This window comes from Sylvia atricapilla, chromosome 6, assembly GCF_009819655.1.
Source record: "Sylvia atricapilla isolate bSylAtr1 chromosome 6, bSylAtr1.pri, whole genome shotgun sequence".
NCBI lineage: Eukaryota > Metazoa > Chordata > Aves > Passeriformes > Sylviidae > Sylvia > Sylvia atricapilla.
Genome location: NC_089145.1, coordinates 26,858,669 through 26,886,399, shown reverse-complemented (window position 1 = coordinate 26,886,399; position 27,731 = coordinate 26,858,669). Strand labels below are relative to the sequence as shown.

Sequence of the window (27,731 nt, the reverse complement as noted above, 5' to 3'; positions counted from 1 at the left end):
GTGGTTTTGGACATGATGATGGAACATGGATCACTTAGAGGATTAGGGCTGTTGTCTGTTTTGATTTATATTCTATTCTAAATTAAATTCAATGCCAAGATTGAGTTTGAGGCAGCAATTAGTGATCATGTTCCACATTACTAACTGTAACATTAAGCATGTTTAATTCTTAATTACTTTACGAAGTAATTAACAGTAAAACAGAATGAATGGGTAGATACTTTTCAAGTGAGCTCAGTTGTCCTTTAGTTCTTTTTAGATCTTTTTAGCTGTAAGTATTCTGCTACTTCAGACTGACACCATAGTTAGGCTATGTACCCACCTGTGTGTTTATTTGTAAAAAAATTTTAAAAATGGTCTGTTGTCAGAAAGTTGAATCAAATTTTTTCTTGATAACTGATCATCTTGGGAAAGATTCTGTAGTTCAAACTTAAACCATGTTGTTTAAGTATGAACCTGGCTAAACCCCAGATTTTGTGGTACAATTGTTTTGTCCGTAAGATATGGAGTATTAATAGAAATGTGACATATTTCTGTTCATAAGTTCTGTCTGTGATTTGGGAAAAAACCACAGGCCATTAAAACTGCTAAACACTTGTTTACTAAAACTGCATTTACATAAACTAACCTAATGTAATTTGAAAAGAGCTTATATACTAAAAAATATTTTAAAAACCACTTGAAATATCTTCCATTTTTAGCACCTTATTATTTTCACTTCAGGACTTAAAAAATTACAGTTTCTTACAATGTTTATTTTCATTTTATTTTCCTTCAAAATGTTTGCATTTTTCTATTGTGAATTACAGTGTAATACACGAAAGTAATATCTTCTGGCCTGGCAGCTCTTAATCTCCCAATTTGTAAGCCTTTTTTGTCAAGGTACTTGTTTACTGCTGAAAACTAGGGATTTGTTTCATCTCTTCCAGACCAAGGGTCTTCGTTTTCAATATTTCTTTCATAAATAACTGTCCTGGTTTGGACTTAGACTTTGTTAGTGAGTGATTAACCAGTAAGTAATTAACACTATTAATAATTTAGACTGAACTTTTCTTGTCTTGGTTTTGCAGAGCCAAGTACTCAAGCAGCATCAAGGAGATGCTTATTCTTTTTGCCACCACCATTTACAGAGTTGGGCTCAAAGTTGCTCCAAATGAAGCTGATTCCCGGATTCCTATGATGACCTGGAGCACATGTGCTTTTACCATCCAGTGTATAGGTAAAGCATAATTTCAATTTATTCCTTCTCATGAATTGAAAATGTTACAGATGCTCAATTATCAAATTTTTAAACAATGTGATTGTACAAATAGTAGCTCTACGTAAGTATGAGCCATATGTAATAGTATAGCAAAGTAAATTATATATAATTGCATATGTAATAACAGAAGTATTATCTATAAATCAGTATAAATAATAGGATGTTTTTCTTAGATATTAGCTAGTGAAATACAGTACAGAATGCCAGCATTGTGCTTAATTTGAGGCAGCAGTTAGTGACCATGTTCCACATTACTAATTGTAACATGGAGCATGTTCAATTAATACCTTCAGGCTGCCAAAGGTCATTGATCTGCAGGCATCTCCTAGGCTAAATATCCAATAGCTGTGAAATAGTACTCCCTGTCTCATTATTTGTTTTTGTCTGTATTCTTAACGAATTTTTGTGGGATTTGTAGAAGAAAGTCTCTTGTATTCTGAAATTGCTAAATAGGTACATTTTTCTTTATTATTCCTTCAGAACCAATGCACTCGGGGAGGAAAGCTGAACTGTATTCCAACTTGGGAGTTTTGTTTTCAAAGTATTTCTGTTAAACTGCAATCAAATGCAATAGTGCAAATGCAATAGTGCAAATTTTGCCAGGTTGCCAAGGCAAGTTGTGCCTGCCCCAACCCTGGCAGTATTGGAGGCTAGGCTGGATGAGGTCTTAAGCAACCTGGTCTAGTGAGGTGTCCCTGCCCATGGCAGGGGAGTGGGAATTAAATGATCTTTAGGGTCCATTTCAGCCCCTTAACATTCTATGATACATGTGAGGGTAAGATGGCTGCATAGCATCTCCGTAAATGTAGCTTGATGGTTTTGATCATTGCATAAGGGTAACTGAAAATAAATCTGAATCCATAGAATGAATATTTTATCATCATTTATGTGAAGCAGCATTCCTTTAAATCCTTAGTTAGCAAGGTCTGAAAAATTAAAATTTTAAAAAAGCTTACTACCATAATTTGTCTTGGAAATTATCAGTGCCATTTAAGACGGATTTTTTTTTTCCAAGAGAATTCTCTTGTAACAAGTTGAGCTTTAAAAAGGAGTGTATATACTAAGAATAAATTAATACTAGGTTGTGGAGAAAAAACCAACTTAATTTTTTCTGTTTAATTTTAAGAAAACCTCTTGGAAACAGAGGGCAAGCCTTTATTTGGATCTCTACAAAATAGACAGGTATGGATGAGTAAGATGGGCAATGTATTTCAAACAAAAAAGTTATTTATAATACACCTGCATCTATAAACCCATTGAAACTGCTAACATGAAGTTCATTCTTGAGGGATATCTCTCAGTGTTTGGATTCGTAGCATAAAGAGCACTTTGAAAGAGTAATATACTTATATATGGTTGTTCATATTAATTTATAAATGCCTTTTATGTTTGTGTAGAAGTAGATACGTTTTTGCAGTTCTATATCACTATTATATTTAGCCTTTTTTCCCATTCAACTGTTTTCTCTTGCGCTCTAGCACAGTGGCCTTAAAGCATTAGTGCAGTTTGCAGCTGCTCAGAGAACAACATCCCCACAGGTCCTGATTCAGAAACATCTGATTCGTCTTCTAGGAGGTACTGCAGTCCTTTTATTTAATACCTTTTGTGTTGCTGAAGTTTCTCTTCTGAAGTGGCACACAGGTTAACACAGCACAGAAGCAAGGGTTGGAGTACTGGATACAGCAGTGCTCACTTCAGTTGCCTGAAATCAAGGGTAGTAGATTGAACTCACCCTGGATTACCCAGACCTACAGATACTCAAGTCTGGAACAGATGGGAACCAACTGTTTCTGCAATTTCTCTTCTGAACAGGGGAATAAAGCTACAAAATAGATATTTCTTAATTGTGAGACCTCATCTTCTCAGCATGGAGAGGAGAAGGCTCTGGGGAGGCTTCATTGCAGCCTTCCAGTATCTTAGGAGGGCTTATAAAAAGGAGGGAGAGGGACTTTTTATAGATATAGATAGGGGCAGGACAAAGGGAAATGGTTTTAAACTGGAAAAGATTAGGTTTAGATTAACTATTAGACAGAAATTCTGTACTGTGGGAGTGGTGAGGCACTGAAACAGGCTGTTCAAAGAAGTTGTGGTTGCCCCATCCCTGGAAGTGTTCAAGGTCAGATTGGATGGAGCTCTCATCAACCTAATCTAGCAAGTCACATTCCTGCCTTTTGAAGAGGAATTGGAACTGGATGATCTTTAAGCTCCCTTTCAATGCAAACCATTCTATATTTTCTGACTTTCAGTACTTTCAAAGGCTGCTTGAAGCCTAGCTTAAGATATTTCAGTCTCAGTGAGGGCTAGTTAGAGGCATGTAGCTTCCCCCATGTTTCTTATTGAGTTAGTATGGTGCCCTTTGTGAATCCCACTCTCTGATTTGCTTTCTATTTGATCAGACTGTTAGGTGTGGTTCCTAGGCTTTTGTATTGGGTGAGGTTGTGAGGCACCTAGTGTTGAGGTGCCTAAGGACCTTCACCCTTAACACTGTGTGTGATTTATTAGAGCTGGAGAAGTAAAGAGTTAGGTCTCAGAATTTTGAAGATCCTTTAATTAATACTGTCATCTGTTTGGGCATATGGAAATAGCTAAACATGCACAATCAGTTAAATCAGTGGTAAGGAGTTAAATAAATTGATCCTTACTTTAGAGGTATGGACCTTTGTTTGAAAACACAGAAATGATAGAAGCTCTGAAATCAGATTCTGATCCTGCAGTTCAATCCAAAAGAAGAAAATGCATGCTATATGTTTAACTGATACCTTTATTTTGTAGTTCTCCTACCAAACTTTAAAGGGGAGGACACTCCATCACTCTTAGAAGTAGATATGTTCCACGTTTTGGTAAGCAGGTTTATTTTATTCTTCATATTAATACTTTCTTTTAAGCATAGGTTTTTGTGTACTGTACTCTGTAAATAGTATCTGTTCACGTGCATGAGTCAAATCATTATACATGAGCAGCAATCAAATTATTACAGAAGACTGCTATATATGTTTATTTTTAGTTCTGGTAACTTTGAAGTCTGCTGCCTTGTTCTTATTAAATTTCATTCTTGCAATCTCAGTCTTCTTTTTACCGCTTCCATTGTTATTAAGCATAAAAAAATAAACTTAAATACATTCAGTTTTTTTCCCTCACTTTCCCATCATCTCAGTCAGTATCTCATGCCTTCTGATTTCTTCATGGTGATACTCATTACCTTCCGTATTTTTCTTAGCCTCTTAATACAAATCTCTATTATAGATTTTTCAACTGTTAAAAACCCCTAAGCAAGAAAACAGCCAACAAAACCAAACTCTCCAAATAAAATCTCTTTTGCCCTGGCTGCCCTTTAATCTAATGCTTGGTCCCATTACCCTCTTTTTTCAGTGTGCTTTGTCTTGTGTCAAAGAACAGAAATTAAGCTTTTTAGGAACTGTGCATGGCATATCTCTAAACTGGCAAACCGTGCAGCTCTGTCTGAGTTTCCTACATGCCCTAGTGCACAAACGGTTAATACTTTCCAGTGAGTTCTTGCTACGCTTTGAATTGAAATTAGCAAGATACTACAGACTACAGAAATAAAATACAAATCTGTGGTAAGAATATAATTGCTATCCTTGTATCTATTACCAAATTTTTGACACTTTAATATTTGCCTCTTACTTTTCACTGTAGGTGGGAACTGTGTTATCCTTTCCATCTTTATACTGGGAAGATGCTGTAGACTTGCAGCCTTCATCGGTTAGTTCAGCCTATAATCACCTCTACCTCTTCCATCTGACAACACTGGCACACATAATGCAAATTGTCATCTCTTCAGCAACAGGTAGATGTATATTTGTGTTGCATTTTTGCACAGTTTCTTAAAAATAATGGATTGATAGCATTAGTATCTTCCAGGTATAAACACACTCATAAGTGTGAAAACTTAGTAACAACTGTTTTCTGGTAAAAATTAAATAGAGCTACATCAAGTTCAGAGCTTTTCATTATATCACTTCTGTGTGCTTAGGCTAAGAAAACAAAATAGTTATTGATATACCAGTACTTGCTCCTGTCAGTCAGTCATTTCAGGGGGGTAACTTGACCCTTCTTCACTCCTTGCACAAGAATAAAATTTCTGGTAGCATCACTGAGCTGCACAGTGATAATCAGTATGGATTTGGGAAGTAAAATCTTCTTTACCCTTCAACTTAGTAAATATCCAGATCTGAATACAGAATCCTGTAAACTGATAGGAGAGAATTTAATTTTTCTCTCTGTTTCGTAACATTGTTAAAAATTACCAGTAGACTTTCTAGCTAGTACTTAGTTTTTTCTTCAGTATGATAGGAATTACAAAAAAAATCTAGATGTTTTAAAAAATTTCTGTAGCTTAAGCTATGTAGGACAACTTTGAAAGTTCAAGGGAAGGAAGCAGTTTTTACATGAGGATAAGCAGTGAGGGAGTAGTCCTGATTCTTCTTTACAGCATCCAGTCTTAGACAGAAAGCATTCTGAATGCTTCCAGACAGCATTCATTTTTAAGACAGAAAACAGCAAATCAAAAAGAATTAAGCAAATTAAAGTGGAATCAATTCTGTAATGCGATTGAATAATAATAAAAAAGGGGTTTGTGTTTGTAAAAGAGAAGCGTATCCAGATAGAGTGCATTTACAGAGGATTCATCTTTTTGTGTGCAGAATCCCCTGCTGCTCACTCATCCGACAACAGTGAGGAGGCACAGTCTGCACAGTCTTTCTGTAGAGAAGTTTGCCAGTACACCAGTGGGTAAGTAGCAGTTCAACTGTAGCATTACATTTTCCTGAGAAGACGGCAATCCACAGGATTGACCAGGACAACACAGAAGACAGAAAAAAAAATTACTCGTTTTGTATGGGGTGTTAGCCCAGTGCCTTGTGCTTCCTTCCTACACTCCTGAACACTGAAAGTGGTGAAAAAATGCTTTTAAAGTGGCTACTTCTTGTGAACTGCAGGGTAAATCATTAGCCTGAGGGCGAAGCAATACCTGTATCCATTGCGGAGAGAAATACGTCCAACTGCAGTATTTATTTTTTCTTTGTTCTGATTATTATGGTTTAGATCTCATGTTACAAATGGAATCCAGAAAGAAGGAAATGGTCCTACTACAAAAGGGGGATAAGTGTAAAGCTGAACATTGTTGCTTATTTGAGTGTTGGTGCCCATTTTTCAGACTTGAAGATTTAATGCAAGTGTGGTTCATAAACTCAATACTCATTCCTTGGGCAAAGGGGAAGTTGGAAGTTAAGAACTGGTGGCTGTGTTTCATAGAATTTGGGGTACATGAGGGTTGTTTCTACACAGCTACCATTCTACCAATGCTAGCCAAAATGTGATAGTGCTAGAATGATTTGCACTATGAACTACTGCAGTTATTTCTCATTTGTGTTTCACAGTTGCTTTAGTCAGGATATTCCAGGCTGGCTTGTGTGGGATTGTGTTAAAAAAGGCATCATGCCTTACCTTCGTTGTGCTGCATTATTTTTTCATTATTTGCTGGGAGTTTCTCCACCTGAGGAACTACTACAAGGTAAATATGAGAAAACAAATGTTTGACCTTTTTAGTTTTGAAAGAATTTTTAGATGTTCACAATAACTTAACAATAGTCAATACATGAAAGTAAGACTTGAAAAGTAAAGGAATTACTAATTTGTGAAGGAAGGGACAGGCATGTGAAACTGAGTTGTCTTGGCCTTCTTTGCATAGTAGAAGACTTACTTCTGAGTATGTGGGAATTATCAGCGATGCATTGATAATAAGTACTTGTTGATAAAGATTCAGCAGTTTAAGGATAATTTCAGGAATTTAGGTTATATCACCTGAGAAATTACCTGAAATATATTTTAAAAACTCAGCGTTTTTGTGTAGTGTTAGTGGGTGTAAACACTAAAGATACAAGGATTGAGCAAAACAAAACCAAGTAGATCCAAAGCACAGTATAAAACTTAAGCTTCTTCCTTGAAGGATCCTAACGCATTACTGATACTAATCCCCAAAATAAATATTTTGTCATGTGTGAAAATGCAGTGAAACACAGAATCATCAACTATTTGGAAAGAACGACAATAATTTTTATGAATAACAGACAAAATATAACTCATATAATATATAACGACAAAACCAAAATATAACAACATGTATAACAACAACAACAAAAAAGCAAAATTGATTTATGTAAACTGTCAACTAAGTTTGAATTTTATTATTTATTACAAGTCAAGATCTCTGCACGTTGAGATATCCTGTTATCCTTACCAGGAGTCTGGATTTTGATTCTGTAGGGAGGAGTCTTTCTAGTGAACCAACAACATAATTTTCTTTAGCAGAGACAATAAGTGGCCACCCAGCAAACTATAAAATTACCCCAATTTCATGTAATGTTATCGCTGACTTGATTATAGGAAAATTTAATATTATTGAGGACTATCATAAGGATAGTGAAAAACTGAAATGCAAGTACAGAAATCTACTGCACTTATGTTACATGTTATGCAGTAATTTAAGCCAAGGATTCTGTTATTACAGTAACCTATGCATTAAAAAATACTTACTAGTATATATCAAATTTGTTTAAACAGATCCTCAGCTAATCCAAATTATTATAGCTCTGATTAAGTTGGTAGAATAATCTCCAGTTTTACTACGTAGGATCTATGCTGAAGCTGTAGGATACAGACTATTCAGTCGAACAGGGATCTGGAGTTTTCTAGTTTTGAGTGAATTGTCCAGCAGTGCTGAAATACTTAAACAGTTGTTCTTGTCTTCTTTTGCAGTTTCTGAAGAAGGGCAGTTCAAGGCACTTTGTAGTTACCTCTCTCTACCTACGAATTTATTCCTGCTCTTCCATGAATATTGGGACACAGTAAATCCACTGCTTCAAAGGTACTAACAGGGACTGGACAGGCCATATTTTTCTGTTTTGGTAGCTCTGTAGGAATTCTATATCAAAACTGACAATAAATGAGCTCAAATTCATAAAGTTCTAAACATTTTGCACAAGTACACTGAATCTCTTAAAAGACTTCAAAACCATAAAGCACTCTATGATAATTCTAATATTAGATGATTATAGTTTAGAGAACTAGTGCTTGCAGACCTATATGAAATCATACAGACAGAAGTTATTTTAAACCTTTGTATGTTTGATATGCCAGTCCATGTTCATTTGCCCATTTTTAGTCTGTCTACAGCAAAAGTGCTGATGACATGAGCTATAAAATGAGAAGGTAGAAAATCAAGTAGCTGACAGGGTGGGGCTTTGTATTATTTCTTTTCAGCATTTGCGAAATAGACTGGTGGATGTTGAAATTGGCTTAATGGTTAAAAGGTACAGTTTGAGCATTATGTACATTGCCATCTGCAGTCATGGAATCATGGAATGTTAAAGGATTGGGAGGGACCTTAAAGATCACCTGGGTCCAACACCCCTGCCATGGGCAGGAGCACCTTCCACTAAACCAGGTTGCTCCAAGGCTTATTCAAACTGTCCTGGAACAGCTCCAGGGTTGGGGCATCCACAACTTCTTTGGGCAGCTTGTTCCAGTATTTTACCATCCTCAAAGGAAAGAATTTCTTCTTAATTTCTGACTTAAATCTCTCCTCTTTCAGTTTGTGAAAGCAGCAGTAAAGAAAACATTCATTCTTTAGTAGTAAAGAAATAATCGGTTAAATTCTGCATTCAAAACCTAAATTAAATAAACAGACACACCATCTCCCATCCCCAGTGAAGAATAATCTAGCTAAATTGTTGGAGAATGGTCACATTAAATACAGAGACATTTGAGCACCTGGTGGCAGTCATGATTATACCTGGTTCTTGGCAGAATTCTCTGACTCACATTGGCTTTTACTGCATTGTTGTTTGGTTGCGTTTTTTAGCCCCTAGTCATTTTGACTTTTGTTGTCCAGATTTTTTCATTGAGGGACATTTTGAACTGTTGATTTCCAACAGTCCATATAGCTGACCTAAACAGTTCCCTACATACAGTTTCATTATTATCAATTCCATTTGTAGTATATATTATTACTTATAAATTAATAGATTAGTTTTTACAGGTAAACTATTAAATAAGTTTGTCTTACTTGTTCCTACATAGTTGCTTAAAGACATAGAAGTGCTTCTAAGAGAACAGAGAAGATGCTGCTTCTGAACGTTGGGAAAGATCACTAGAAGCAGGATTAACAAATAGTGCTCCTAGTCAGAAAAAAGAGGTTTCAAGTAGGAGGCTGCATATTTAACGTAATAGTAACAGTTGCCAAATCATCATGCAGGTTCCCATATGTTTTTTCACAGAATCTTATTTCAGAGGACTAAATTTGATGATTGTTGAGAAATGTGTTAAATGAAGCATACTAGATTGACCATCTGCTGCTGTTCTTTCTCCCTTCTTTTTTTTTTTTTTTTTTTTTTTTTTTAAGAAATAACTTAAAAGACATCTTAAACTTAGGAGTTCCTCTGTTCAGTAACTGGCCAGTACTTGCCACTGTTTTGATAGACACGTTTGGCCATTTTAAGCAAGCACACATCATGCAATAAACCATTGTAAAATAAACATTAGGTCATGATTATTTAATAAAAACAGCAAATGTTTTTCTCTTAGAATGTACAATATTTATTTATGCTGTGTCTTGTAGCCCATGAATTTCTAAAGGTGCTGTGTGTTGTAGCCCACTTGGAGAAACTGAATATGTCTGAAGACTGCTTATGTTTTTTAACTCCATGTAATTCTTGTGTTTGCATGTGCATTATGATCATTTTAGAATGTTTTTTCACGCAGGTTTTTCCTCCTATGTGCAAACTTAAACCAGTCTCCCAAAGAAAACTGTAAAAAACGCCCTGTTTTTTTCTTGCACAGTTTTAGGTGGAACTATCAATGTTTCTGACAGTGTGTTGTGTTTGCTTATCACTTACTAGTTTCATTTAACGAACCTAAATGTATATTTTTATCAAAATGTTGTCATCTGCAAATGTTTGTTTGAAATAGGTGGTGTGCTGATCCAGTGGTGTTAAGTTGTTTGAAAGGGAAGAGCATTGCAATAAGGTAAGCTTACTGTTGTTGTTTTCTACTGTTGTTTTTTTTTACTTAAAACACTTGAAAGAATGAAGTGTTTATTGTGGGCAAGTTAGAGACTTTGTCTTTTATTCCTTCTGCTCTACTACTGAAAGTACATTTGTCTTTAAATGTTGTGTTTTTTATTCCTCATACACTGACTCTTCATTGAGATTGTACAGCATTGTTAGACAAGTAATCTGTCCTGCCCTAGGAAAGAACAAAAGCCAACTGAAATATCTGAAATGTCTTCATACATGTAGGTTATATGTGAAATTTAAGTTCACCACCTTTGCTGGAATATTAGAAATGTTGAAGCTCCCATGTGGAGTGTCTCAATTGGGATCCCAGGACTGAAGAATTGCTCTAGAATTGTGACTTCTACAAAAATGTCCAGAAACTTAGCAGGGATTAATGGTTATTTATTCTATTGTTTATTTTACTCTTTATTATTCTCATAATAGTTTTATTCCACTTACCCAGGTATCCTAGGAAAAGAAATCATTTAATAGAGCTTCCTGAAGACTACAGCTGCCTTCTGAACCAAGCCTCTCAGTTTAGGTAAGATGTGGCATATTTAGTTGTATTGTTAGGTGTTTTGTCACGTCTAGTGGATTTTATATTCTTGCAGTTACTGGTGTTGAAAGAATACAGATTTTTTTTTTGAACTGAAGACACTGTTATGGCTATACTGGCCAGTACTAGCACCCGTTCACTTCAAATGTGAAACACAACAGCTTGCTAAATGAAGCCACTTGTGTTTGATACGACACCATTTAAAATTTTTATTGCTTACACTGCTGGTCATTTTTTTTCCTGTGCAATGTGCATTTAGTTTGGCCATAAGCCTGAAAATTATTTTTGCACTGGACACAACAAGCCCAGATGATGGCACTGTTTCATGCCAAGAAGAGTGAATCATAGGATAATTGAGGTCAGAAGAGGCTTCTGTTAATCATCTAGTTCAACCTCCTACTCAAAGCAGATATCTTGCAGATAAATAATTTCAAGCAGGGTGAAAATACAACATAAGGAATCAGATATATGAAATGATTGACAAAATATGTGTTAGGTTTCTGTTTGATTGTGATTTGGGATTTTTAATTGGTTGGATAGGTCTTTCTGGGTTTTTTTTTTGAGGAATGTTAACCTTAATTGACATTTGCTACACTTCCTACAGATGCCCACGGTCTTCTGACGATGAACAAAAACACCCAGTATTGTGTTTATTCTGTGGGGCAATGTTGTGTTCTCAGAATACTTGCTGTCAGGAACTAGTGAATGGGGAGGAGCTGGGAGCCTGTACTTCTCATGCTCTTCAATGTGGAGCTGGAGTCTGCATGTTTCTCAAGTGAGTAGCTCGAATTCAATGTGTTAAAGAATAATGGGGAATATTAGGACAGAAGTCACAAAATTGTCAAAGCATTTGATTCTTTTTGTCTGAGATAAAGACACATTGCTTTGACATAAATTATAGCTCACCCAAAAGGGAAGAGCCTGCTTGGAGCTGTATTTTAAATGCAGCTATTCTTGTCTTTAAGAATCAGGGAATGCAAAGTTGTCCTCATTGAAGGTAAAACCAGGGGCTGCTTATATCCTGCACCCTACTTGGATGAATATGGAGAAACAGATCCAGGTCTAAAGTAAGTAAATGTTTGACTTCCTACCTTTCCATTTTATATCTCTTCCTTTCTTATACCCACTGGACAACACATTCTTCAGGCTAGTGTGTATGGCACGGTATGTAATGTGTGTCTTGGCCTGGGGAACTGCTGGCAGTTTCTAGTCAGGAATGGGTAGTTTATAATAAGAAAAGATACTTTTTCGGTACTTTAAATTTTCTTTCTTTTCTCAAGAATGGTTTGTATGTATTTCATCAGAAAAATGTGAGAACTGTCATTGCTGAAGTGTCATCACAGAAATGGCAGACATTGCTTGTCACAAGTAGAGATATTTTTACATTTCAAATAGACTTGTTGTAATTTAATTAATTTTAATTAGTCTAGTGTTAATGTTAGCCTTTTAATTGGACAGTTTATCAGTTGCTGTTCTGATATGCTAACTGGTTATTCTCTTTTCCCCTCTGAAGAAGAGGCAATCCCCTGCACTTATGTCAGGAGCGTTACCGGAAGCTCCATCTGCTGTGGCAGCAGCACTGCATCATAGAGGAGATTGCCAGGAGCCAAGAAACAAATCAGATCTTCTTCGGATTCAACTGGCAACTGCTCTGAGTCTCTTGATTTTAGTGAAGACTCTTACCTGTGGCAGTGCTTTGGAAAAGGAAAGGAGGGTGGCAGTAAAAAATCTACTCAAGTGATTTCTGTAGTTCAGACAATTGATGGATTCGCTAGGTGGGATGTATCACTGATGCATTAAAACAGAAACTCATATCATATATTTTCTTCTTTTTTTCTTCCCCCCCCCAAAAAAAAAGGAAAACCACATTCTATAACTATTACTGAACCAGAAATATTTTCTTTTTTTTTTTTCAGAAGTTTGAATTGTTTCACATGTCTTCATGAGGACAGTTCCCAAATGCTGTGTTTCAGAGCACACACCACATTTGTCTCTTCCATACCTTGAGAACATATCTAAGTGATGTTGCCAAGGAAAAGCCTCCTTTACTTTCTTCCTGGGTTCTTTTCCCAAGCTTAGCGAAGCTTTAAATAGATTGAGATAATATTGGAGTGAAAGTGGTGCCAGGTCTTTAGTCACCTGCAGCAACAGGTACAATAAAGAATAAGTTTTACAGAACAAGCTTGCATTCAGATATACTTTGGGATTTAATGAAGAGTTTTCATTGATTAATTCTTTCAACGAGAAGTGTGGGATAAAAAGTGCATGAGAGGGATTACCATCTTGCTTGTTGCATCAAAAAATTAGGTCTTGGCTTTTTGCGTTGCCAGAACTGCACTTTATCTAAAGAATTTATCCTCCATTAATGTATACCATAAGAGGTCTGGGGCTTCACCATTTGCCTAGGTTGTGGTTAGTTTTATTTCCTTTACAGTTTGTCTTCTGAGACCTTCCCCAAGAATCAAGAGTGAAAACAGTGCAGGTAGGTAGTTGTAGTGTACAGTTCTGTAAGCTGTACAAGAGCCAGAGACCTCAGTAAAGTAAATGGCCTTCAAAGCTCTCTCTGGACTAAAATCAAGGCCCAAAAGCAGCAAGTTTTAGAATCAGAAATAAGTTTGCCCATATCTGAAGGATTTTCCACTCATCATCCTCTGTCACTTTTGTTTGGAGCATGTTTTGAAGTCTGCATAAATGAAATGGTGTGTTTTGAGAGGCATGTTCAGTGGTTCAATGCGAGGTAGAGCAGAAAAGTGAAGAAAAGGTGGCTAAGTCTGTCTCTTTACCCTTCAGTAGTTAATAGCATGTTGTGATTGAACTCTCTCTCGATGATATGTGATTGTGCTTCAGTTTTAAACGTTGTTCTGTTTTCTGAATTTCAGCCATAATATACATGAAGAATTTGTAATGTGATGGGTAAAAACGCTTTCCCAGGAGATGCCATTTCCATGTGAAAGTTGAAGTTGTCACTACCCTCAATTTCCCTGCCCCTTTGCTATTTGGATTCTTTTCTGCCATTTTAATAAGAATTTCAAGGGGAGGTTTTCAAATTATTGTTTGAGTGTGGTTCTGTATGATTTTTTTGTTTGTCTTCTTTTCCCACAATTACATGAGAGATAGTAGAATCACAATTAATAATTTAAAATTAAATACCATTCTTCTGGGCCTTTTTAAAATGTTTTTGAGTATGTATGTATGAGTGCACTGAACAGCACCATAACTAATCTAAGGATGGAATACCAATGATCTCAAACATTGTTCTGGTTTCAAATACTTTTTTAAATACTTTCACTGTAATCTTCCCCAGTAATATAAAAAGTTGGCTTTGGTATATTTCCTGGGATTCTGTTTCTTGAAATGAAGACCATTTTCCGTATTTTGATTCTGTCAGATTTGAAACCTGAATATTAAACTCTATAAAGATAGGCATTAATTCTTAGTCTTCTCTAAAACACGTTTGAAACATGTACTGTTAGAACAGTTGTAATGAAAACTTGCATGCAGTGGTGATTTTTATGTCATCAAAACACTGCTTACCAACAAAAATATTGAATGAAGACTGGCAAATGCCTCATTGATACCAAACCTGTATTCTTTTACTGTTTCCCTCTGATATTTATGTATTCAGTTATCAAAATCTTTCAGTTATCTTGCACTTCACTGATTCAGAATTCCCATTAGTCAATATACAGTGAGATTGCTTTGTTTTGCTTTCTATCTGAACTGTAGTATACAAGGACAGGAGCTGGTAAGAGCAGGTGAGCTCCTTTAAAGCTCTGGAAATCTTTGTAGCTAAAGAAGTGGGAGAGGAAAATTGCATCTTTCTGTATGTTTGCGCATACTAATTTAGCAAATGGGCTCCCATATCATTCACTGACTAGTGTGGTCATCTTTCATTTCATAAATTACTATGCAGTTTTGTTCACTGTGAGTATAATCTGTATTTAGTGACCGCAAGATGCTTACGCCACATATTTCTGTTCCATCCAAACTGACAGAAGTTATTTGATAATGCACATACTGGTATCTTAAATTGCAAAAATGTAAATTTGAAACTTGTATAATGTTGTGCTTTTGAAATAAAATATCTTGTATATGTATATTTAAAAAGAAAAAGAAAATAAAATAACTTCTCGTAGATTTTTCAGTTTTTATTTGAAGGCGCTTTGGCACCTCACAGTTCATTTTACAAGTGTGTTATGGTGGTGTCTGTGAGTATATGAAAGGAGAAGAGCTGGTTAATGGTTGGTAAACTATCAGTTATCTGTGTAGGCTGAATCGTGGTCATACTGTAAGGAATGGTAACATGCTTTTTCTTATGTATAGATACACTCCACTTGAAACTTATCCTACCTAGTATTTTACAGATGCAAATTCCTGCAGTGTCTACCTAAATTTCTAAAAGAAATCCTAAATACAGAATTTAGTATTTGTGTCCTGGAACTGATCTAGTTCAGTGTTTCTGGTTTTGTATCTTCTCCAAGAACTGGCTGTACTGTTTGGCATATACTTAATCTCTAGAAAGGGAAACTTGGTCTAGTGTTGGTCTAATGTGCTGTGATAAATACTTTAAAAAAAGTGGTTTATCATAGACCTAAGCAAACAGTCAAGACATCTTTTACATAGGTAGGGCCAGTACTTCTTGCTCTTTTTTATGTTACAGGCTGCTCGTTGTCATCATGTCCCCACTGCTTTGTTGAAGCTTTGGGCACCATTTAGGTGTTAATGATGTTGCTCTTTATGCTTATTCTTGGTAAATGGTTTTTAAGAACTAATTCCTGAAAAGGTAGAGGTAGATTGAAGTCTACTAGCAAAAATGTTCTGAAGAAAATTAGAATAAGAATCCTTTTAATTACGGAATAAAACCAAAGAAGCCACAGCACTAAGTGTCATAAAAGTCATAAAAGTGTGTGTAAAAAGTGGTGTCATAAAAGTCTCAAAGTACAAAGTTACATAGAGGAGTATTTTTGCTATTATATGTTTTGCATTATGGTTGAAATCCTCTTTATTTTCTAGACAACAGCCTTGAATAATCTCCAATGTAAACTAGTCAGATTCATAATACAGCATCTAAGTTATTACTTAGATTCTTCTAACCTATTACTTGACAAAGTGTTCAAAGATACTTTATCAAAAATAGAAGTCGTTTGGTTTCTCTGGTGAAATCTCTGGTTTTATCAGTATTTTACAGGTAGGCTGAATTGGAAGGTTGATACAGGAAAAAAAATGGCTAATAATGAAAATCCCCTTTCTTATGTGTATTTCAAATCTAACTATTTCTAGTCCTAGCTACATTTCTCTGAAGTTGCATTCAGTACAGTCAAAATCATACATGAAAGTGAAGTTATGTAAAGGAAATTTGCATTGAAGGAGAGCAAACTGAAATTCCAAGAGGTGATATATACATGATTTTGTATAATGGTGAGTAAGAGACCAAGTACAGAGTTAAATGAGAGACATTAAAATGGGACCTTACTTTTCTTATTGCTGTCTGACTGTTGTTCATGAGATCAGTGTCAAGGAAAGGAGTATAGTTTGTGCTGTATAAATACAGGTTGTCAAACAACTTACAGATTTAATTTTAGAAGGTTTCCAGGCTTCATGCTTGAGTGAATGAGCTGCATCAAAACGTTGTGAAGCACAAAGTGGGGGCTGTGGATTTCATGATAATTTGAAGTCCTTGCTGTATTTGTGAAGATGTGTGGTTAGTCTTTTTCAGCAGACTGCAGAACCTTACATCTCCTCCTTAATTGTGCCTGAAATGTAATAATGGCCTCTTTGGATACAAGTATTGAGATGCTCATCCCTAGGTACTAGAGTTCTGCTTGAGCTATGTTCATTTTAACAAAATCCTAAATGTGCTGTGTGTTTATATTTCTTACTGTTTTTTCTCTGGGATCAACATAGAGCAAGTGTTTTCAGTGGCAATAAGAAAGCTTTAAAGGAAGAGCATTGTAAAGAAATTGTAAAGAAATTCTCATAGTGCTTTCACCAGAAACTCAACGTTACAGTGTTTATTTTATTTTTTAATTAAATAACTTGATAATGAAATAGTTTTATGCATAGGGGAGTCCCTTACTCTAGAATTTGCTGTATTGTTATAAATTCTGGCTGGATTAGGCATTAGTAACAAATAGGATGAGAAGTGTCCCCCAAATCGTATTTATTTCTGCATCTGAGCAGATGCCCCAGCTTAAAGGCTTGGCTCACTAATGCCATCTCTGTCTTTATAAATTACAGAGAATTAAAGATGGAGTCTGTGGTGCTACCCGAGTTTGTTGCCTTGATCTAGTGCCTCTGGTGTTAAATACTGCAGGAAACCCAAACTATTGTGACAGGTGCTGTAAAGGAAGCTAGATATGTAGGGTGTAGCACTTCCATGTTCTGAAGAAATCAAGAATTACAAAGCAAAGGAGAAAGCATTTATTCACAAAAGTAATTTTTATCCTGATAACTGTGAAATGAGCTATTATCTTTTTGTAATGCATCTGTATCAGTGGAGACTCTGAATGCCTAGACAGGGTGGAAATTAACAGTCTAATAACTAAATAATTACTGGTAGTAGGTCAGACAAGGACTGTTCCCTGTGAGATTAATGCTGAATCTAAGCTAATTTCAAAATCAGTCACATTCCACTGCTGCAGTTTGGGGCAGTTGGCTGAGAGACAAATGTTAATGTGCTAAATGCTAATTAGTCTTTTATGGTAAAATGTGTTTTCTTCATATGCAAGTAAATGAGCCGGGGGGGGGGGGGGGTGCAGAAAAAATTGTGTATCTGGATACAGCTGGATACTTACACCCCTGCTCTTTGGGTAATGTGTTATAGCAATTGCTGGATGACATTTCTTTGTCTTGATAGAGATCCTGAGGCTGGATGATCAGGTCACTCTTCCTTCCAAATCTGTATTTTCAGAGCAGATTCTTGACAAATCTATGAACTAGAAAGCTATCAAAAGAGTAAGCTCAAAGTTCTTGTAATTCTGCAAGCTTTAGTTATTGAGGTCTAGGACTTTTTTACCAAAAGTAGAATAAAATTGTGTTGAGGAAGTAACTGCTATTAACTGACAGAGTTGACACTTGGCATACTCATCTGAAAAAAATACATTTCATTTAAAGAAAAAAACGTACACAAAATCTGATTAGTTTCCAGTACATTACTGTCTTTCTCCTTGATCTCTCCAGGAACTACAACTTTCTGTATTCATTCTTTTCTTCCTGTATCAGCTAATTATAGAGCTGCTGGTAAGTACTTCTGGCTCTCAGAAATTGCTGAAGGAATTACTCATCAGTTAAGTTTTAATCCCCCACTGGGCAAAGTGGTTGCAATGCAATGAAGGGAAGACGTAGGCATACAGGTAAGTGCAGTGCAAAGGGAAGAATTAACAATTCTTGTGGAAGAAGTCTCAGCTTACAAGTCTAGTTCTTTGGAGGGCTTTTAACATACTTAAGTGTAGGCCTAACATGTTAGGCAGTGAAGGAATTCCAGTTGAAATTATGGTCATGCACATACCCTGTTTGAATTACACTATGGATTACTACATTGCACAATTTATTTACTATATATATATATGTTCTTATAGTACAATTTTTGCTTTTTCTAGTGTTGTGGAATACAACAGTGTTTAGGTAAAGAAATTTTTACTGTTACTCTGCACTTTCAAAAGCAGGAATGGTTCCGTTTCAAATATTTCAGTGATAAAACTTTTAACTTGATTATCCACAAAGAATGCACTCACAGCAGTAACAAGTAAAGTATTTTATTTGGTCTTTCCACTTCTCTTTTTTATTGATACTTTTTTCCTGCTGACTATTAATGATCAATTACAGTCATAGGGCATCCTGTAACTACAGGTGTTTTGGGCATTTGAAGGCTTTCACTCCATGCATTGACAAAGCTCCTGAGTGTTGTACCCGGGGCGTGATGTGTGAGCTGTCCATATGTCTGCCTTCACTGATTCTAAATAATCCCTTCCCCCCCACCTTGATCAGTGTGGTAAGTACTTTTGAAACAAGGAGCTTTCAAGCATCTAGGATTATTAGTGTTTGTTTCATAGGAAATATCTACTAGTTTTTAAATTTGTGCTGTCACATGCTAGTTGGAAGTTTAAATATCCCTGCACAAGCTGGCAGTTAGTTTTCTTAGTGAGAGAACTCCTTTCAGCTGTACCCTTTGACTTTCAAGAAAGTGGGGCAACTGGCTTTCTCTGAACTACTGTGGGGTGTGGGGGGGGGAATGAAAAGATACTTCAGTCATTGGGGGAAAAACAAGTGAAATACTTTTGTGATAATTGCCTTCACCTGAATTTCACATACCTGGTGAGTTATTTTAGGCTGTAATATATGTATATTTTTGTTAAATTTTCCTGTTTCCCAACTTGCACCAACAGAATCTTCATTGAAGTTTTTGTCTTTTTTGTAAAGAATCTTTTTATCCAGTGTAGTAAATTCTTTCAGGATTTCCCTGCTCCTGGCATTTTTGTAGGTGTAATGACAAGCTTCCTTGGTACCTATTCAGCTAATCTCTCTGTTAGTACATGTAGATCCATCTTATCTGAAGTATTTGCTTGTGTATAATGATTATTCTGATGCATTCAGACCATGATAGAAGTCTGTAAGTAAAGAAGAGAAAATGGGGGAAATTCCTAAAGTTTTCTGCAGTGTTGAGAATCAGGAATTTCACAGGTAAAAACACATCCATGCAAAGAAGTATCAGCATTTTTGGAGTTGTCACCAGTCTGTGGTTCAGTTGTTTTGCTAGTTTTTCTACCTTTTTTTTTTTTTTTTTCTTCCACCAGATAAAATCTGGTGACTGTAGGACTGTAATAGAATAAAGCTATACTTGTGATGTCATTTCTTGGAAGATTTGCCTACCTAGCTGCAGGGATAGATTTTGTTGTAATATTAGTTTTGTCACAGTCTGTGTTTTGAATGTTAATGTTGGGGTCGTTCATGCCTGAGACAGTGGAGATCTGGTTGGCTTTGCCGAGGTTCTTAATGATGTTAATGTTGTATTTGGCAGTTTCCACAAAACTGTTTTCTAGTAACCAACCATCTGATTCACCCTCCAGATCTCCTAGCAGAAGGACATTCTTCATGGCTGTTTGTAGGTACCGGACACCAATCAGTACAGAGAGCTGTAAGAAACAGTTAATGGATAAACAGTTGAAACTGCAGCCTCAGTCCTATCACTCAGTCAGTTTTCTGACTTTTGTATTTACAGGCCTCATAAGTGAGTAAAGCAGACAGACTCTTTATCCCAGCAATGTATCTAACCACTTTTCCAATTAATTACATTTTTAAAGATAGCAGGGAGAGATGGATTGATTCTCTCTTCATTCTTCAGCTAACAATCCCCCTTGCATGCTATTAGTACATAAATAGCTAGAATTACTCATGAACCTTCTAGCCTCAGAGACTGCAACTAATTGATGTAGAATGGATGATCAGTTAATGGAACCATCGGTCACTGGGAAAGAAAAACTTGTAATATGTTAATTTCAGTGAATTTTTTTCTGCTGACATTGATTAAATCAATATTTCTTCCAAGGAGGTTTAATCATTCCCTTGTAAGTCATATGTGCCCTCTACATGCCAAAGCATGAAAATTAAGAGGGATGGCCTATAGCAGAGGCTTATGTCTAGGTTTAGGAAAAAGCTCCACTTTCATAGTTCTGTTGGAATCAAGATCAGCTTGTCAATATTTAAAGGAGCACAGAGAGCTGGCTTACAGCTTTTTATGTGCTTCAGAGGCCTGTTATTTCTGGCACCACGACCCCACCTAGCACTGCCTGAGGACTGTTGTGAACTACTTTAATTACAATACTAATATTTGTGCAACAGAGCAATAGTCAGAAAACTAAAACATTAAAAAAGTAAGAAAACTCTATAGGAGCCTGTACCATTGCGGGGGTCCTTTACTTGCAGATGGCAGCATCCAGAGAACTCGACAGACGTCAGCAGGAACACGGGAACTTTGCAGGCATGTGGCTTGCCTGTGGTGCACTTATTTTGATTGCATAACCAGCAGCATAATCTACTTCTAAAAGGATGATATGCCACGATTGCAAATACTATCTATATGTGAAACTAAGCAATACAAAGAGGAGGCTTTAAGATATTAATAAAATGCTCAATTTTAATTTTAAAATTAATGCATTGAGCCAAAGACATATTCATAATTTATGTATTTGTTAAAACTGAGTTAACACTCTTGACCTTCTCACCAAATTTTCTTGCAGTTGTGTCACTGCGTTTATCATACCGTATCTGATCCCATAAATGAATCAGGGAAGGGAATATGCTATATTCTGTTGCAAAAGCCCTATAAATATACAGAATTTTATACATGGTTTCTGGTAGTTCTCATCCTAACAAGATTTCCTTCTGCTCTGTGGACTTTGGGAAAGTTGTCTTTACTAAAGGTAATCCTGCAACATTCCTGAAGTGCTTCCTGAGGCACTTCTCATGCATTACACTGTCATCATTTCCCATCCTAGAGAGACAGAAGACTGATTCATCTGATAGAGACCATTTTTGTGAGACTTACCTCAAACAACCAAATAAGCAATGCTGCAATGCCAATGTATCTCATGATAGCAGTATAGTAATCCAGCAGAGCCTCTCTGCACCCCTTCATCCAGATATTGAGCTCCTCTGTGAGGAAATCGTAGTTGTAGTGAGCACTGTTGTTTGTCAGCTGGTACTGGATGCAGGGTCGTGGGGAGCTGGGGTTGCAGCAGCTGAAGGGGACTCCGTCCACCAAGAACTTCCCATCAATGTTGCTCTTCAAACGGCTGCAACGGGACAAAATCTAGCCATTACAAACCTGGTGTCAGCAGCAGGCAGTGCCTGTGGTTTTAGAAAAGGAAGTAACGTGACTCTGCTGCAATGTAGGCCTCTCCAACATAACAAAAGGAAAATGAGGATATACTCTCAATTGGAAAAGTTGTTTACTGCAGGAAAACTGAATATTGGATTTGCTGTATTTAAGTGTGGTATAGCACAGTACCTCATGTGGTTCTTCGTTCTGTGCCACAAGACCTGAATTCAGTGTTCAGGCAGATGTTGCCTTTTTAGGTATCTTTGTGCTGAGTACTAAAGACAATTTTTGAACTTCTTATCTTGATGGAATTCTAATGGAAGTTAGATACCTGGAAATCCTGTGTTTCACTACTTCTGGATTGATTTTTCAACATAGTCTTTTCCATGAAAGAGGTCCTAATACAAGAACAACTTTGTATGCCACAGAAACCACTGGAAATTATCTGCTGGTCTTTTGTCACTGTACCTGTTACAAGGGCTGCTCCTCCAGCACCTGTTTTGAGACTTAATTCACAAAAGAGTTTCTACTTCTTGTAACTTCACTTTCTATAACTTTAAGAAATGTATTTATTGCTAAAAATTATTCCCTTCCCTCCTCTATAATATCAGGAGGAAAACTAGTGGTGAAAGAGGAAAGATAAAGAGGAATAGGGAAAAAATAGGATGGGAAGAGAATACAGTATCAAATTAACCAAGATTTTCTGGAAGTTAAATGAATCCTTGGCATCTGTTTTCTTCAGAGAAAGATACTGTCCAGTTTGCGGAAAATCTCTAAGATGTTGAGAGAGACTCACACCTTGGGAAAGCAGCCTCTAAGCTTGTATCTATTTTCATGCTCAGTGGAAAAGGCTGATTTCCTGAGACAGCCCCATTGGTTGAGAACCATGGTTTATCAAGTCCAGGCCCTTAACTCCTTGTAAGGGGATAAGAATAAATGAAAGACAACTTTCACTTAAATATCCAGATTTCGTTGTTTTCCAATAGTAAATTTTCTAATACTTTCCAAAACCTATTAATTTATTAATATTTGCAAATAATATTTTCCTGTTCCACAACAGCTGATCTAAATAAGAGGGAAGGAAGTAATTGCAAGAAGCTTGTCAGGTAAATAGAAGGAGCAGAAACACTGAGGTCCAGTCTTGATCTGCAATTTGAGACTAAATGTAACCTTCAAATGAAACATAAGCTGCGAGGAAGCTCAGTATTTGTGGCAGTACTGTGAGGCAGAATAATTGCTTTTATTTTATTGCTGTGAACCTACTGAATACAACCTCCTTTTTTTTGTTCCTTGTCCTTCCTCTCATTTTTTATTTGGGTTGTAGTGTGTTTTGTTTTACTTAAAATTCTCTCAAAACCAGATCTTTCCAGGTAAACCAGGAAGTTCATTTGCCATTTCCCACTCAAGAGTGGGATAGGTATGAATTTTTCTCCATTTTCAAGTCTAGCTTTTCATTTTGTAGCTATCATATCCCTGGTGATGGCAACAGAATGTAATCAGTGCAAGAGTCCAAATAATCCACTGAAGGTAGACTGAAGTGTGTGAGCCATGTCGTGGGCATAGGCAAAACCAAGCACTGGAGAGGAAAGGTGCCAGAGAGGCACAAACCAGAGGGCTCTAGTGTGGGAGGAGAAAAGAAAGCTTGTAGAGGAGAGAAAGACTGGCACATGGTGACAGGGAAGATGTCACCTGGGCTGGCAAAATGCCCTCTATGTTTCAGGGTATTATATTTATTTAATGACCCCAGTATAGTACTCTACCTCTTAAACTGGGTCTTAAGCTTTTCTTTTGATCCCAAGCATCAACTTATATATTTTCTTTTGTTCTGGATGTGTTATAAAGAGGAATCCTCTTTCTACTGCCAACAGTAGCAGTTACTGACTTGGGTTATATCCTCCTGCCACTGTGTTTCCTCTGCTAGTGGTAAATTTAAAAGTTATTTAATTTGTCTTGTCACTTAATAGGATCTTGGTATTGTTAGAAGGGAAGACCTCAGTAAAAGAGTTGGTGGAGGCAAGATATTCACTGCTATTTGCTGTTGCAGTTCAAAATTGTTACAGTACCATAAAGCAAAAATTGGCTTTTGAGAAAAGATGATTTTTACCCTACCAAAACAATGGTAGCATTGTACTGCTGTAGCATGCCTCATATTCCTACCATTCTCACTGACTGTTTCCATGCCTCATCGACTTGTGGTGTTGGCAATAGGGCTGTAAAAAAGGGAGGAGGGAAGAGGGTTTTGCAGGAAGATGAAAAGTTCAGTTTTGCAAAGGTTGCATGTGAGTTCACAGTATGTCAGATCTCACCTGCTTTGCCTCTTGATCTACAAAGTACTACTGACACAGTACAAGTTGAAACCAAGAAAGATTTGATTCCTTCTCCATCCTTTCAGAACATTACCAGCTGGGCGTTGCTTCCAATGATTTCATATCAAATGTTTCACTACCAGATTTTTGGAAGTCATGGTATAATTTTGTTACACAGCACCAACTTTGATTCTGACAATCATGATGAAATTGAACAATCTATCCACAGTTGAAGAAATTCAGAAATTATTTTCCTCACACACATTTCACTGTCACCTTCTGCCTAAATGGGGCAAAAGCTAACTGATAGTGTGTTCTCAAAAGAATGGCAGAGCACAGGTGAGCCTGCTGAAGAAAACACAGCTTAGTTAAGACCCTGGGTAAAACATTACTGTTTCTGCCTCTCTCTCAGAAATAAAAAGCAGCATATTTTACTTTTGACCTCACACTAAGCTACTGCTCTTAAATTCCTGGGGATGGAATTTGTTGTCACTTTTCAGCATAGACTCAAGACTTAAAACAGCTCTAGGTCAGCCTGTTTTGTGTGACACTTTCTGACTTCTCTCTTGAGAATGTTTGTATTGCTTTATTTCCACAGACAAGTGTTTTCTGTATGCTGATGTTCTCTTGTTTGTATTCTCCTAGGTCCTGCCCTCTGGTATATTTGCAGCTCTTTATATACACTTTGCTATGATGGCAGTTTCAAATTGCGAATTCTGTAAAATTAAGACCTTTGGCCTCTCTTCTTCTGGCTTTATTGTCACTGATTTTTGAGTTCAATGAAATGCAGCATTTGACAAATACCTGTCAAGCTCTTTGCATTTGTCTTTCCTGAGAATACAAAGCTACTACTCTCTTGTCAGTGAAGACCTTTGTCAGCTTTAGAAGAATTATTACAAACTGGATTGTCTACTTTTGAAAGTTTTTAAGTTTTACCTTGTCTGTAAGTATTACCACTCTTCTTTTTGAGCATGTAATTTCAGAGTTGCTATGTCATGTGAAGCACCGCCACCAAAAAAAAAAGGGGAACTGGGGTTCAGCCTGGAGAAAAGGAAGCTCCGGGGTGACCTTACCACTCTCTACAATTTCCTGAAAGGTGGCTGTAGTTCAGGTGGGAGTTGGTCTCTTTCTCCAGGCAGCAACATACAGAACAAGAGGACAGAGTTTCAAGCTGCATCAAGGGAAATATAGGTTGGATATTAGGAAAAAGCTTTTCACAGAAGGAGTTATAAAGTGCTGGAATGGCTTGCCCAGGGAGGTGGTGGAGTCACCTTCCCTGGATGTGTTTAAAAAAAGATTGGATGTGGCACTCATTGCCATAGTTTAGTTGAGGTGTTAGGGCTGGATTTGACTTGATGATCTTGCAGGTCCTTTCCAGCCTAGTCATTCTGTGAATTCTGTAATTTCTGCCTTTTTTATGCAGTGTATGTGTTGTTTGACAGTTTCTCACACGTAAACATACAGATTTGAATTTGGAATTGCAAAGTCTAATACCTTGAAGAAGAAGGGTCTTACAGGGCTTAGAGTTGATTGTTCAATGTACAGTCTTTTTTTTTTTCTTACTGTTATGAGCTCACTATAAGTGAAATTAAAATTTTGAGGTAGCTAATTCACCATACTGAAAAAGGAGATACATTTTTGCTCAGATGTAGATACATCTTTGTCCCTAAAGGCGTAGCATTGATTTGATTGTGAATGTATTTAGCATAGTTTGTGAGTAACCTGGTCATTCTACATTTTTTTAAATTAAGATACAAAGGTCCAGAGAAAAGGGCTTTTCAGTCTCAAAAGAGTTTTTCTCCCAGAATTCTTTGTTACAACTGATAAATACTTACTCCAAAATCTCCTTGGAAGCCATATTCAGATAACGAGCAGATACCCACTGAATTTCAAACCAGTCTCTAAAGCCATTGTTTCCACAGCACCGGAATCCAATTTGTAACAAATCCACTGTTTTCTTTAAGAAACATCGCCCAGGTATGTCTGTGTCTTTGTAGAACTTAATGGCATCCCTCAGACCCAGATAGAGAGACTCTTCCAGCTCGTTCCTCATGGTATAGCACATGAGAGCACCCACCAGGATGCAGAAGGTAAAACAGAAGGTACATACGATGTATGGCAGCATTACTAGTTTCCATCGAGAGAACTTGTTTGCATCTGAGCAGTCATAGCAGATTTTGCCACCCAGGAAGTTGATGATACATGCTATGACCCCTACAGAGATCAGCATGTTGGGGACAGAGTTAATGTCCCCTTTTGCCATCACTTCATTGCGCTTCTTGATCTCTATTTTCAGAAAGAGGCCAAGACTGAAGAGAATGATCCCACTCACTACAGAAACCCAGTTGAGGATCCATAAGATCTGAGCCAATTTGTCTCTCTTGGTTTTGGTGAATTTGACTTTGAGGACAGCCATAGTCAGACGCGCATTAGGAAAAGAAGCGTAGGTCAAGGGAAGCTTGTAAGCTGATTAGGAGCATGGATCCAAGGCGTGCAGTAGAAATCTGAAGAAGAGGGACAGAGATTACTGTCTGTTTGACCAGGTATTTATAGAGCCTACGAAAGCACTTCCTGTACAGCCTCACGCACTCTGAGTCCTGCCATGAGGGTGCCTCAGTGAAATTTATTGCTCAAATTTCATAGCAATGTGAATCAGTTACAAAAAAAAGAAAAGAATTCTAAAGAAAAAAGAATTCTAAAGACCAACTAGAGCAATTAAAAGTAAGTGTATAAGTATGAACAGAGTAAAATAAGTATATAAATAAAATAAGTATGAACAGAGACTCTGGATTCCTATGAATTTTTGTCACAGCCAATTTTCTGTGCAGACCTGATATCTAAAAGAGAACTGCTATGCTGTTTTCCCTTCCACTTGTTGCCTGGGTTTTTTTTTAACAATTATAATTTAAAATATAACAATTTAATATTCTTATATTCCTGTGTTATGGTCACGTTTGTGTTCAAAAGTTGAAGAAAAAAGACAAACACATGTACACCCTTCTTTTTTTCTTTCCTCACCAGAAAACTTGCTTGTCTTGTTCCTAATTTGGGAACTCTTCATTAGAGTGATTTTTACCATAAAACTATGCATTATGCAATTATACAGGCATTTAATTCTACTAATACAATAATATTTATAAACAGTAAAGTGTAGTGCTGTAAATCTGGGGAAATAGAGATGTATAATCAGCATACTGTTTTCTAAGTTAGTGGATACTATTACTGAATAAAACTTAATCAGCTAAAACAACATGAAGAACACTTGCAGACAGAAGCTGGACAGAAGTAGGGCTACACTGACCTGGTAAAGGGTTCCCAGCTTCAGTGAAGCTTAGCGTTGGGTAAGCAGATTGTTGCACAGTGCACTTAAAAATGTAGTGGAATCCCAGCATCCCTGTGTGTTTACGTTAGAAAGAATTAGTTCTATTTGTACAGGCAAGGAATAGGTTGTCTGATTCATATTAGGATGTGGTTAAGTATCTTCATACATTAAGATTTTATTTAAGGCCTGCAAGATCTAATGAACTCAAGTGGCATTTATTTTCTCCTGCATTTACAGAGAAAACGAATTCCCCTCAAAACTATTCAGCTCTGTGTATCTTTAGTACAATACACAGAATAGTGTGCAAAATGCACAGTATTTTCCCTTACAAGTCTGTTTCCAAAGGTGTTGAGGCCAGCAGCTTTCCGAATTTAAGAACAGGGCCCTAATTTTAAT

General features: G+C 36.7%; 2 protein-coding genes across 3 annotated transcripts in view; one reads left to right on the top strand and one right to left on the bottom strand.

Annotated features, from left to right (window-relative positions):
• UBR1 (ubiquitin protein ligase E3 component n-recognin 1) overlaps positions 1-15,026 on the top strand; it is a 59,460-nt gene extending 44,434 nt beyond the window's left edge. For both annotated transcript variants that reach the window (XM_066321271.1, XM_066321270.1), the window contains exons 35-47: positions 1,071-1,219; positions 2,388-2,443; positions 2,740-2,836; positions 4,034-4,101; positions 4,919-5,069; positions 5,926-6,013; positions 6,661-6,794; positions 8,039-8,147; positions 10,250-10,306; positions 10,799-10,876; positions 11,496-11,666; positions 11,857-11,958; positions 12,405-15,026. In XM_066321271.1, coding sequence (XP_066177368.1) covers positions 1,071-1,219; positions 2,388-2,443; positions 2,740-2,836; positions 4,034-4,101; positions 4,919-5,069; positions 5,926-6,013; positions 6,661-6,794; positions 8,039-8,147; positions 10,250-10,306; positions 10,799-10,876; positions 11,496-11,666; positions 11,857-11,958; positions 12,405-12,546 — 1,402 coding nt within the window. In that variant the 3' untranslated portion in view covers positions 12,547-15,026. The remainder of the gene's footprint in view (positions 1-1,070; positions 1,220-2,387; positions 2,444-2,739; positions 2,837-4,033; positions 4,102-4,918; positions 5,070-5,925; positions 6,014-6,660; positions 6,795-8,038; positions 8,148-10,249; positions 10,307-10,798; positions 10,877-11,495; positions 11,667-11,856; positions 11,959-12,404) is intronic.
• Positions 15,027-19,117: 4,091 nt separating this feature from the next.
• Positions 19,118-26,691, bottom strand: LOC136362597 (photoreceptor outer segment membrane glycoprotein 2). Its single transcript, XM_066321269.1, has 3 exons — positions 25,849-26,691; positions 21,435-21,681; positions 19,118-20,022 (listed from the first exon to the last, which is right to left on the bottom strand). The coding sequence occupies exons 1-3, from the start codon at positions 26,427-26,429 to the stop codon at positions 19,756-19,758; spliced, it is 1,095 nt and encodes a 364-aa protein (XP_066177366.1). The 5' UTR covers positions 26,430-26,691; the 3' UTR covers positions 19,118-19,755.
• Positions 26,692-27,731: the final 1,040 nt, after the last annotated feature.